The sequence below is a fragment of the Ranitomeya variabilis genome, chromosome 2, assembly GCF_051348905.1.
Source record: "Ranitomeya variabilis isolate aRanVar5 chromosome 2, aRanVar5.hap1, whole genome shotgun sequence".
NCBI lineage: Eukaryota > Metazoa > Chordata > Amphibia > Anura > Dendrobatidae > Ranitomeya > Ranitomeya variabilis.
In genome coordinates this window covers 444,486,873-444,500,711 of record NC_135233.1, presented here as the reverse complement: position 1 = coordinate 444,500,711, position 13,839 = coordinate 444,486,873, and the positions used below count along the sequence as shown (strand labels likewise).

At 41.8% G+C, this 13,839-nt stretch overlaps 1 protein-coding gene across 5 annotated transcripts in view; it reads left to right on the top strand.

Moving 5' to 3' along the window:
- ANO5 (anoctamin 5) overlaps positions 1-13,839 on the top strand; it is an 80,636-nt gene that overhangs the window by 17,818 nt on the left and 48,979 nt on the right. For 2 of the 5 annotated variants that reach the window (XM_077287175.1, XM_077287176.1), the window contains exons 2-4: positions 8,196-8,240; positions 8,977-9,050; positions 13,289-13,336. In XM_077287175.1, the coding sequence (XP_077143290.1) occupies positions 8,196-8,240; positions 8,977-9,050; positions 13,289-13,336 (167 nt within the window). The remainder of the gene's footprint in view (positions 1-8,195; positions 8,241-8,976; positions 9,051-13,288; positions 13,337-13,839) is intronic. The other 3 variants (XM_077287177.1, XM_077287178.1, XM_077287179.1) reach the window with 3 other exon arrangements.

The window sequence follows — 13,839 nt, the reverse complement described above, 5'->3', positions numbered from 1 at the left end:
AATGCAGCATCCACAGAAGGGAGGATGAGGTATGTATTTGAGGGGGTGCAGGATTCGGGGGGCCATAACTGACATACATGGGAGCAGGTAGTATTGTAATGAGGAGAGGAGGCAAGGGTTTATTTCAGGTACCGCACGCCCCAGAGCCTGGAAGAAATCATTAGCAAAAGGAAAGAACATAACATTTCTCAGCAACAAGACCGTTACTATGAGGCATACAGGTATTATTATTTATTTATTATAGCGCCATTTATTCCATGGCGCTTTACATGTGAGGAGAGGTATACATAATAAAAACAAGTACAATAATCTTAAACAATACAAGTCACAATGGTACAGGAGGAGACAGGACCCTGCCCGCGAGGGCTCACAATCTACAAGAGATGTGTGAGGATACAGTAGGTGGTGGTCGTGGTTGATCAGTGGTTACTATAGGTTGTAGGCTTGTCGGTCTTCAGGTTCCTTTTTGAAGGTAGGACTAGTGTAACACTTCCATTACCTGTATGTCCATATTAATAGGTCCTTTAAGTCCCGGAAGGACAGATTCCTTTTAAATCCAAAATCTTGACCTGCAGAGCTGTAATCATGAAGGTTTGGCCACTGTCTAAATATTTCAGGACCTAACTTTTTTTTTTTTGTTTGTTTGTTTTTCTTCAGATTAATTGCTTGATAGACACTGCTTACAATGCCATTCCCTAATATTATGACTTTGAAGATTTGCTGCCATTATATTCCTTTTTCTGCTATATTCCTATTTTTGTTAAATTTGCACTCCACCGGGTCTTTATCTACCTATTAGTATTTGATATAAAGTAATTACTCAGAATACAAATCGACAATTACTCAAATGACTCCTTTTACTGGAGGGAATAATTAGCATAATGGAGCAAGGCAAAGGAGAGGAAATAAGTCGCTGGGACCTTCAGCAAAATACGTATCTATTTTTCACTAGGAGCACAGTTATAGGGGTCGTCCTGCCAAGTACGACTACTTTATTGTAATCACCACCTTCGTGATGGATTGATCTGCAGAGATCTGTCAGCGTCGGCTGATGACGTCCCAGTCAGATGCTTGATTCCCCGATGTGGCTGTAACTACAGTAGAAGTGAGAGATCTGCTGACTTTTCTGGAGAATTGCCGTCTGGAGCCAGTAATGATGAGCATTTTTTGCTTGCTCATATTTGGCCCCATTTTCCCAATTCAGTTGTCTGGAACATTTCATGCTGTCATATATCCAAGTGAAATAGTTGTATGTCCATCCTTATGTAAGGACTGAACGAAGCAGAAAGCGAGGTGTGGTCCTCTCCTGTGTCAGTGTCTGTGGCAGAAAGGAGGACAATAAAAATAATCGTCTTTACCAAGCAAACCCATAAATCCCAGGAATGTAGTTTAATGTTTTACATAAATTGATTTACAGGATTAGCAGATTATGTAATGTTCTGGCCATAATACATTACTGCCTATATTATGCTAGACCCAGGTTTACTCCTGAGCAAAAAACCATCTGCAGAATTTGTACAGAAGTACTGTAAAGTACAACATGTAGTAAATCGAGAATAAATTATAATATTGCATCTTTATAGAAGAAAACTATAATACTGCTCCTATGTACAGGAATACAACTACTATAATACTGTCCCCTATGTACAAGAATATAACTACTATAATACTGCTCCTATGTACAAGAATATAACTACTATAATACTGCTCCTATGTACAGGAATATAACTACTATAATACTGCTCCCTATGTACAAGAATATAACTACTATAATACTGCTCCTATGTACAAGAATATAACTACTATAATACTGCTCCTATGTACAAGAATATAATTACTATAATACTGCTCCTATGTACAGGAATATAACTACTATAATACTGCTCCCTATGTACAAGAATATAACTACTATAATACTGCTCCTATGTACAAGAATATAATTACTATAATACTGCTCCTATGTACAGGAATATAACTACTATAATACTGCCCCTATGTACAAGAATATAACTACTATAATACTGCTCCTATGCACAAGAATATAACTACTATAATACTGCTCCTATGTACAGGAATATAACTACGGTACTATAATACTGCCCCTATGTACAAGAATATAACTACTATAATACTACTCCTATGTACAGGAATATAACTACTATAATACTGCCCCTAGGTACAAGAATATAACTACTATAATACTGCTCCTATGTACAAGAATATAATTACTATAATACTGCTCCTATGTACAGGAATATAACTACGGTACTATAATACTGCCCCTATGTACAAGAATATAACTACTATAATACTACTCCTATGTACAGGAATATAACTACTATAATACTGCCCCTAGGTACAAGAATATAACTACTATAATACTGCTCCTATGTACAAGAATATAATTACTATAATACTGCTCCCTATGTACAAGAATATAACTACTATAATACTGCTCCTATGCACAAGAATATAACTACTATAATACTGCCCCTATGTACAAGAATATAACTACTATAATACTGCTCCTATGCACAAGAATATAACTACTATAATACTGCTCCTATGTACAGGAATATAACTGCTATAATACTGCCCCTATGTGCAAGAATATACCTACTATAATACTGCCCCTATGTACAGGAATATAACTACGGTACTATAATACTGCCCCTATGTACAAGAATATAACTACTATAATACTACTCCTATGTACAGGAATATAACTACTATAATACTGCCCCTAGGTACAAGAATATAACTACTATAATACTGCTCCTATGTACAAGAATATAATTACTATAATACTGCTCCTATGTACAGGAATATAACTACTATAATACTGCTCCCTATGTACAAGAATATAACTACTATAATACTGCTCCTATGCACAAGAATATAACTACTATAATACTGCCCCTATGTACAAGAATATAACTACTATAATACTGCTCCTATGTACAAGAATATAACTACTATAATACTGCCCCTATGTACAAGAATATAACTACTATAATACTGCCTCTATGTACAAGAATATAACTACTATAATACTGCTCCTATGTACAGGAATAGAAATAGTGGTATAGCTCTAATGTCTGTAATGTATGAGAATGTTATCTTTGGGGATTGCTCGGCAAGGTGAAGGTTTTTCCTGGGATTCCTGCTGTAAATGATATATAATGTGCATTTCATAGTATAGATAAATACTGTACAGATAAGGAGCCCGGTCCTTGTTGTCTCTTCTATCTTGCTGTAATCTGTCGTGTGACAAGTGGCTCTTACTGACCTTTGGATGTTGGAACTGGTCCGCTTATCCCTAAAAACCTTGCCATGACTCACCAACATCCATGATGCCGCCATATTCTGACTGACACGACTGTAATGCAGAAAAATAATCTTTATGTAAATTTATCACTTATGCTTTTTCAAACTCATCATTTTCCTAATATACATATATTTTTTTTTTACTTGCTTTGTTTTTAGACCGTCCGTGCATTTTTAGCAGCAATGTCCATGTGATACGGTCGGAGTCTTCTCTTCAGTTTATCTCTTCTTGTTTGGAGTTATCCATTTGCTGGAGACTAATTACAGTGTAGCAGAGATCAATACATTGTTACTCACTCGTTCTACAAGGGCTGCCAGGGGTTTTGTGCTTTCAGATGCAGAATATGCTGTGTACATTTGGCATCTTGTTGCAGAATTGTCATCACTTCTTCCTCCAAGATATAAACCTATAGATGGCTACAGCTCCTGCAGGTATTTCTGGGGTCTTATTTATACCAATATCTTTGGGCAGCACGGTGGCTCAGTGGTTAGCATTGCAGCCTTGCAGCGCTGGAGTCCTGGGTTCAAACCCCACCAAGGACAACATCTGCAAGGAGTTTGTATGTTCTCCCAGTGTTTGCGTGGGTTTCCTCCGGGTTCTCCGGTTTCCTCCCTCATTCCAAAGACATACTGATAGGGAATCTAGATTGTGTGCAAACTGTAAAGCGCTGCGGAATATGTTAGCGCTATATAAAAATAAAGATTATTAATAAAGATTATTCCTGTTTCCAATACAATAGATTTTCGTAGAAGTTCAGTGCTTGCCATGTTTAATAATGGGATGACTGGTGGACTCGCAACTGACCGGGAAAAGAAAACTAAGTGTGGCCAATGTCTTATAAGACAGACAGTCTGTTACCGTGGGAGCACCTCCAAATTTAACGATGCCGGCAGTGCAGATTGGGTATGCTCTGCTACCTGATCACATGACAAAAAGACATTAAGAATAAAGAATTAAAAAAAAAAACAACTCTCAATCTGTGTTTTATGGACTGTAAACCTGACTTTCGGACTTCTTTCTTCTAACGTTATGTGCACACCCTTTTTTTTTATTTATTTATTTTTTTTTATTCCTTTCTTCTAAGCGTCTTTTCTCCAAAACCTATTTGAAAAAGCGCTAACTAAAATGTGTAAGAGAATGAACATATGCAATTCTATATTTAACCACTTTACATTTCCAAAGATGCCCGGTGGTTAAAAGAACTGACCTGATACTCCGGGCATTTTCTTCTCTGAAGATGCTCAATGCTTCACAATACAAGTCACTGGGATGGCATTCATAAAACTAGTGAAATAATGCAAAAAAAATGCTTCAAGAAGCATCTTTGAAAAGAGAGCTTTTTTCTTTTTCCCACATCCTTACCAAAAAAAAAAAAAAAGTAATGGGCACATACCTAAACAGTGTCTTAGATCTATCACGGGCTTCCATACATGTTAGACACATAGCCCAAACCCGACTGCTTCTTTGGGATCGGCTGGCCATGTGATGTATACGGGGGCCTCCCGAATGTCTACAAATTGTCAGTGGACAGGAGGATCGAACGATTCATCTTTAACCACCCAATCCATCTCCGAATCCTTCTGTTTGGCAGTGCGATAAGCCGCTGCCAGATGATTCTGGCAGTGGATCTTTCATAGAAAACACAGGAGCTCTTGGCCAAGCTGTGTGTTCCTGTATATGGGGGAATCGGGAGAGATCTAATTTGTATGGGCTCCTGTAAACTGAATTGTAAACTTACACCTTTTGTGTGATTTGAGAGATCGTTCCTACTTTTACCCGAAATGCTAATAAGGTGGCAGGTGAGCAGTCCTGAGCCAGCAAGTGCTCCGCTGTCCTCTGTATATCCTGCTAGTTTCACTGCTTCATCATCGCTCTCCTCCCTGAGCGGCACAGGGCTGGTTTTATTGGCAAGCGTAGCCCATGATCTACTGTTCATGTACTGCATTTTTGTGCTGTTCACCCTTAAGATAGTTCTGTGATTTGTTTTTTTTGTGTTTTTGTTTTTTTAATTTTTTTTCTCCCAAGATTTCAAATCTAAAGACGATGGTGAACACTGGAGTAGTCAATCCTGACCATGTGGCTGGGCATACTGATCAGTTGCCGTGCTTGGTACTGCCAACCGGGGTGGGCACTTGCAGTTTTGTCACTTTTTTAGATTGCCTTTTCCACCATGTTCTGATGAAGCCCCCTACCCACCTATAATATTACAAGGACCCCCTTTTAAAGAGGGCTCCCTTGTTTTGGCAGTTATAGAAAGAAGGACCCTCCCTTTTATTAGCAAAAAAAAGGAAAGGGCCGCAGCACATAATTATGCTGTATTACCTTGCACTATGCAATCACCAGGACTGACCTACGGTATATGCCCTGTGCAGTCACCAGGACTGACCTATATGCCCTGTGCAGTCACCAGGACTGACCTATATGCCCTGTGCAGTCACCAGGACTGACCTATATGCCCTGTGCAGTCACCAGGACTGACCTATATGCCCTGTGCAGTCACCAGGACTGACCTATATGCCCTGTGCAGTCACCAGGACTGACCTATATGCCCTGTGCAGTCACCAGGACTGACCTATATGCCCTGTGCAGTCACCAGGACTGACCTATATGCCCTGTGCAGTCACCAGGACTGACCTATATGCCCTGTGCAGTCACCAGGACTGACCTATATGCCCTGTGCAGTCACCAGGACTGACCTATTTGCTCTCTTACCATATAGCGTGAAACTCATTGATCTAGTCCTACACATCCATGTCACCTGCCATCTCCGATGTCCTCTGTTTGTATAGTGCTGCCTGGGTCATAGAGGCCTCCTAGTATAAACTAAGATAAGAAGCAATAACATTACGTTTTATTGGCCTCTAGATAGACTGTACTTGAAGTTTATGACCCATATTACGCATGGTGAGGTTCAGCAATTCCTACAGTCTCTGCTCTTCACTACTGTGCGGGTTGTTAACAGGAGCATAATCCGCAATGGTCCTCTATTAGCAGTATTATTCTGCACAGTTTGGCAGTATAGGCAATACCTCATCTGTATTGAGGGATTGTGCCTAAGGTGCACTTTAATAGGAGAGTTGAGGTTGATGGTCGTCAGCCAAAGGGGCCATTTAGCTGAGTGTTTCAAGCTGTGATGGTGGAGCCAAGTGGCCGGACCCTCGCCCTCTTTCCCTTAGATAATAAAGCCGTTTTATTCCTTAGTGTATCAGTCCTCAGGAGCTCCCAGTGTAATCAATCACATTTGGGGTCTACTTTTCAACGAAGTTTAGAATGTTTTAGGAGGAACCTAGAAGAAAAGCCTAAAAAGAGCTCTTGGTCGGGGATAAAGCCACAACATCAAGTGCTGAGAGACGATCATTCTAACCATGAAGCCACTGTATTCTACTTAAAGCGATTTGTCCAGTACATTGTTCTTGATGACCTTGGGATAGGTGCTCAATGTCAGATTGGTGAGGGGCCGATGCCTGTGCCGAGTAACAGAGTTACGTAGGGAGCTATTGTGGTCGGCTCAGTCACATCATGTACATCCGGCCCCTGCTGCAGCAGGATCCTCCCCCCTTTTGCTTTGTCTTAAGCACCGGCACCTTGGCTAAGAGAACAGGACTTGGGTTGGCCACTAGCTAAGGATGGAACTGATCAGCAGATCAACCCCCTGTGTTCCCTATAGGATTGCTACACGACTGACTGTTTCAAGATATAAAGAAAATGCTGCAAACAAATTAGAAATGCAGTTGGCGTCTTTGCTTGTTGATAGGATCATCCATTTGTAGGTTCAGCGTTCCTTTAAGAGGTTCACTTTAATAAGATCGGATCAGCCCGTGGGTTGGATGCCATGGCCGGTGCATTCTGTAAGGGCTGCATCTTAAGTGACTCTTCCCAGAAGCCTGCGCAGGATATCGAGCAGCTAATAGACTCCAGAAATAGATTGTCTCTGTCCTCGGCAGAAATCACACCGGCGAGCAGGGCCGGCTCCTTATTGAGACGTTCATTTTATGGACTGGCTGTTGTGGAGGCTTCCTGGCCTCATTAGATAACATTGTGATGTGTGCAGGAATTAGGGTCACTGTGTCTAGTCAGGCGGCTCTATTCTTCTCCTTCTGCTCGGTGACTAAGTCAATAAATTCACAACCTCTCGATGGAGACGACTTATCCGCTGCACAGTGACCGTAAATCCCGGGGAGACGGGAATAGAAGGGATGCGGGGTGACCCACATAATCCAATCAGATGTTCACTTCTCATCTTGTTAATGTTACTAATAGAATTTGGTTTTTATCCTAAGTCATATTGCACGACTCGTTAGAGGGTTGATTGTGACTTGTAGGATCGCTACTTCCAACAGGTGGCGCTATAGAGTTAAGTCCTCTTTTTCTCAGAAGAGGCAATTTGCATATTTAATAGAATTTCATAAATATTTGTAAACTTTATTATATGAATCCCAAGATAGAAAATACTGTTAAATTAGACCCTTGTGAAATTGTAAAGGTAAACTCCAACGGTTTGCATAAAAACCTCATCACATTCCTATGTCGGTACCCCAGAAACCGATCTCTCTTAGGTGGGAAATGTGGGGGACTGTTGGTTTTGGCACAGCTTGGTGACCGGGTTACGTTCTGTGTGAGCTGAACAAAATCACAGCGAGCCCCTCATCCATGCCTCCTTTTACAAGCCAACCTACTGACTGTCTCTTTGTGATGTCTTATATCGTGCCCCCCACCAGGATTGTTGCCCCCTGCCTCCATCATTTTCTAAGAATATTAAAAAAATCAGTGTTTGGTTTTGTTTGTTTTTTTTTTGTTTTTTTCCCTTTGCTTGTTGTTTTTGTTGCTTAATATTCTAACACTCTAAATTTTACCGTTTTGTTTAAAGACGACATTTCTGTGCTTACCGAAATCAAGACTCCCGATTCTCCAGGTATCGTACTAACCCGCACTGACTCGTGTTCAATGTCTTGGCTCTTTTCTGTAATAAATGGTTTCCTGTCTGTCTTGTCTCATCTGTAACATTTATAAAACTGTCTTAATTGAAAAACTCCTACCCATAGACGTCGCCAAGACGGGACTAGGGGTATGACCCTTTACCTCTAGGGACAGCAAAACACAGAGTGGATAAAGGCTCATCCCAGCAATGTCACCCTACTTTCCCGTCTTGTCTTTCCCCATGGGGAGACTTTAAGTTCTCCGGTGGTCCCATGGAGAACGAGTGAAGGAGCGTACGATGGACCAGTGCTCAATTCAAGCACCCCGGTACCTAGGACCTGTAAGGGATCCAACGGTTGCAGCCCCAGAGATCGTGAAGTTTATTCCCTATCAAGTAGATGGGGGATAATTTCCGAACTTTGTCCAATCATCTTTTTTAAAGGTAATTTCTCCTTAGACATGAATGCTCAGCCGAGCGTCCAAGTGGTCTCTACAGGAAAGATAGGAAACCGCTGCCAGGATTCTACAGAATTGTGTTGTCCATCTGATCATTTCCTATGTGCAATCATTCCACTTTTGTCTTACTGGTACTTTGTGAAGTCTCTCTCCCTTTTGTCTTTGTGTCTGTCATACTTTTTGCTGTTTGTGGAATTCAGATCATTTATTCACAAGTGTCAAAGGATTAGTATATATAAATCTGCCGCCTAACTCTGTTCTGTGCCTTGCTCTAGGTGAAGACCTCAGCGGGCCGCTGTACGAGATCAACTCTAATGCCGATTCAGAGATTGTTCCCAGTAACTCAGAGGTGAGTGGGTTTTTAACTTTTTTTTTTTTGTCTTTTGTCCCCCAAATACAGATGGAGACTGGTGCTATCATTTGGCAGTTATCATATGTCCACAGTTAGTCATCAGCTGACGTGTAAAGGGAATCTACAAGCTCCTTTTTTAAATGTTTTGCATTACTGATCCTGAGTTACATCCTGTATTATACCCCAGAGCTGCACTCACTATTCTGCTGGTGCAGTCACTGTGTACATACATTACTGATCCTGTACTGATCTTGAGTTACATCCTGTATTATACTCCAGAGCTGCACTCTCTATTCTGCTGGTGCAGTCACTGTGTACATACATTACATTACTGATCCTGAGTTCCATCCTGTATTATACCCCAGAGCTGCACTCACTATTCTGCTGGTGCAGTCACTGTGTACATATATTACGTTACTGATCCTGAGTTACATCCTGTATTATACCCCAGAGCTGCACTCACTATTCTGCTGGTGCAGTTACTGTCAAGACATGTTCTGACGTGGTGGGTGCCACAAAAGAAACGAAGTGAAAAGAAGATGTGAATAAAACCAAATATTTATTTTAAATAATTTAAAAGAATTTTTCTAAAATATAACAATCGTAAAAGACAGACAATGGGGGAACGGAAACCTCTAAATACCAGGGGAGACTTGTGGAGCACAGTGCCAAAAACAATACAGTGAGCTAAAAAAATATTGCAATACAGATCTTATGTGTCATTAATGCCATGTAGCTCAGAGAAATGTACCAAGTGGTATACAGTGCACAGAACTATATTTGTAAAAAGGAGGTGCTGTATGTATCCCTAGAAGCAGTGCAGAGGCAGATGTACCTAGATATGCAATGTTATGCTAAAAAATACCTAGGAGAGTGCTGAAAGCGCTTGTACTGCATATCTCTGATTCTGCAAAAAGCGGATATATAAAGACCAAAAAGGAATGGTTTTTACCTGCACATGCAGTGTTAATCCAGAATCTGTGCGTTGTGGTAGGAGTGCTGTCCAAGTTCCCCTCGCCCGACAAGCGCCGTTTCACAAGTAGCTTCCTCAAGGGGCGTGGCTGGTGCAGTTACTGTGTACACACATTACATTACTGATCCTGAGTTACATCCTGTATTATACCCCAGAGCTGTACTTCCTGTTGGAATCATTATAATACAGGATGTAGCTCAGGATCAGTACAGGATCAGTAATGTAATATATGTACACAGTGACTGCACCAGCAGAATAGTGAGTGCAGCTCTGGGGTATAATACAGGATGTAACTCAGGATCAGTAATGTAATGTATGTACACAGTGACTGCACCAGCAGAATAGTGAGTGCAGCTCTGGGGTATAATACAGGATGTAACTCAGGATCAGTAATGTATGTACACAGTGACTGCACCAGCAGAATAGTGAGTGCAGCTCTGGAGTATAATACAGGATGTAACTCAGGATCAGTAATGTAATGTATGTACACAGTGACTGCACCAGCAAAATAGTGAGTGCAGCTCTGGAGTATAATACAGGATGTAACTCAGGATCAGTAATGTAATGTATGTACACAGTGACTGCACCAGCAAAATAGTGAGTGCAGCTCTGGAGTATAATACAGGATGTAACTCAGTAATGTAATGTATGTACACAGTGACAGCACCAGCAGATTAGTGAGTGCAGCTCTGGGGTATAATACAGGATGTAACTCAGGATCAGTAATGTAATGTATGTACACAGTAACTGCACCAGCAGAATAGTGAGTGCAGCTCTGGAGTATAATACAGGATGTAACTCAGGATCAGTAATGTAATGTATGTACACAGTGATTGCACCAGCAGAATAGTGAGTGTAGCTCTGGAGTATAAGATACAGTAAATGATCTGGTTTTCTGTCAGTCTTTCCTATGCTCTGACTGTCACCTATTAGAAAGCTGCGGGTCTGGACGGCCTCCAGACATTATAGCCGCAGTTATTACCTTCCTGGAAATCTCCTCAGACTGATGGCAGTGATTATTAATTGTGGCCTCCGTTTAGTAACCACAGAGTTAGGAAACTACCGACCAGCGATATCTGATCACGGACGGCCATGTTCCCGCCTGCACTACCGGTGTATGTGGTGGGGACAGGGTTAATGGCGGGGCAGGCGGTCCGCCGCTGTGATGTTGTTTATTTCCCTGTGGTCAGCAATTGTGAACATTTTCTGCTACAGATGAAATGTTTATGACATTTTTGTAAATATTGACCCAAAGCGTTTGCTTGTGTCTATGCCATCACTATCACCGCAAACTTTTTCCCTTCTGATCGCTCCAACACCCCGGTGTCTATCATCTCTGTCCATTACTTGTTCTGTACTCGACCATTGGATTATTAACGCTCGGATCAGATTGAGGTTTATTATGGATATTTAATTATTCCACAGATTATAGATCTTTCTCTCCAGTTTGTACAGGATCTGATCACCATTCATTAACCTTCCCTTGGCAAAAGTAACTAGTATTGTCAGAATGGGCTTTTTTCCTGTTTAATGCACCACCCTGTAGATAGGGGGCGCCAGAGGTGTGTAGAGCAATAATAATAATAATAATAATAATCTTTATTTTTATATAGCGCTAACATATTCCACAGCGCTTTACAGTTTGCACACATTATCATCACTGTCCCCAATGGGGCTCACAATCTAAATTCCCTATCAGTATGTCTTTGGAATGTGGGAGGAAACCGGAGTACCCGGAGGAAACCCACACAAACACGGGGAGAACTCCTTGCAGATGTTGTCCAAGGTGGGATTAGAACCCAGGACTCCAGCGCTGCAAGGCTGCAGTGCTAACCACTGAGCCACCGTGCTGCCCAATGTATGTGTATAGGCTGAACTCTGCCCGTCCTGTCTCATAGCCAAATATGAGCTGTGATCTTCAACCTCTATTTATCAAGCTGGTACAAAACTACAACTCCCAACATCCTGGCATGCTGCAAGGTCTAGGATTATAAGAAACTGCTGGAGAGCCACAGATTAAAGATCACTGGTCTCATGGCACCAGTTTCTTTCCTAATTTAATCGATCAAGTTGTCTTTTCCCTTCCACGTGGAGAGGGTGGCACGGGCGGTGTTATTGTTCCCCTTGCACCCTGATGCTGACATCTTAGGCCATGTAGCCTATGCTTCTCCTTTGTATCACCGGATCCATATGTATCAGCGTCAGATTGATACCAATTTGGTAGAAATGGGGGCTCATCAGGGATGTAGGGCAGCTGGCCAGATGTCCTCAACCCTCCACGTAATTACACATTAGTAGGACATCATGTCCTTCAGGACTGCAAATCTAAAGTCCCCGCAGGATCTACACATCGGACACGGGACCTCCATCTGCAGAATCCACAGCAAGGATCCTCTGTAATTCTGCTCAGATACCGATCACCTGTAGCCATTTTATAATGCCCGGTGTGTAATGTCAGTGTTTTGTTTGTTTTTTTTTACTCTTGCTTTGTGCATGACCTTGTTTTTATGCATCTTCCCCAATAATCTGCTTGTCCAGCACATACAGTATCTGGTTTCGCAGATGCTTTGTCTGGGGGTGTGAGCAGATTTCTGACAGAATGTGGCACTGTTTACAGCTCCGTACACTTCTAGACTCCATCGTTTTGCCAATTTCTGCACTAAATCTGCCACTTGTGACCTGCCCCTCATTAATTCTGCAAACTTCAGCTGACCTGGCATTAATCCTAAGATCTCACCACAGTGGAAGGAAAATAATAAGTATTAAACTCCATCCTTGCCGTACACAGCTTGTCTTTTTATTTGCACAGCTAATCTTGCAAGGATTGTAAGCAAATCACTGTCGCATGGGACCCGGCCTCTTGGTATTGCCGTCCTTATTATGAAAGGTTCTGCCACTTTCCAGTATCCTTAGTGTATCTCTTGTCTTTCTTTAGGGTTTTACCATCCCTTTTTGCCATCACTGGACTGCAGCACAACTTGCAGGTCACCAGGCCAGATTCCCATTTCTTGGAAGTAAACCAATAATTATTTCCATTTAATGACGGCTATAAGAGCTTGTTATGATATTGATAAATCAAGGATATTAGAAAAGCAGAACTTTTCCAGAGCCCGAACGGTAGAGAATGAGCGAATTCTGCCCTGTACACGTCACTGTAACAAACCCATCATCTCCTCATCCTCTAACCTGTTTTTATTCCTTATGCTTTAATTTGTGCACCATTACTAACCGCATTATATTTTTCCCGTGATGCCATGCTCAGGGCCTCAGCAGCACAGAGAGCACGTTCCTCATCACCAATCATCAGAGGGTAAGCGGCCGCAGACCCCCGTGCATGGACTGGTGTTTAGCTGGAATCGTTAGTGTGTAGTCGGGCAGAGAACACATTCCAGTCCCTATCTGCCATATGTCTCCATCCCTCCAGGGATCCTGCCATTGCTGGCTCATTTAAGGTCCACGAGCCATCTATTTTTTTTTTTTAAGGGACTTTTATGTCTTTGGCATTTTTGGTTGAGGCCGCCCCCCCCCCCCATTACTGGTTGTCTGGTACGGTGGATACCAGGAGCTGCTAATGGAGAGGGGGTGATGAATCTCCGGTCTCCCAATAACAGAGAGGTGGGAAATCCTGTGTGTAAGACAGGAAACAATCCTTGCACATTTTTTTGTCGCCCTCCCCGTGGGCTCCGATACCTTTGGTATATGGCAGGTAATATTGGATTGTGTTTTTAGACCTGTGGCGAAGGGACTGTGGCTTGTGGTGTAGTGTCGGTGTGCTTTGGTGTTTAACCTACTAACTTTTTTTTTTCCTTGTTC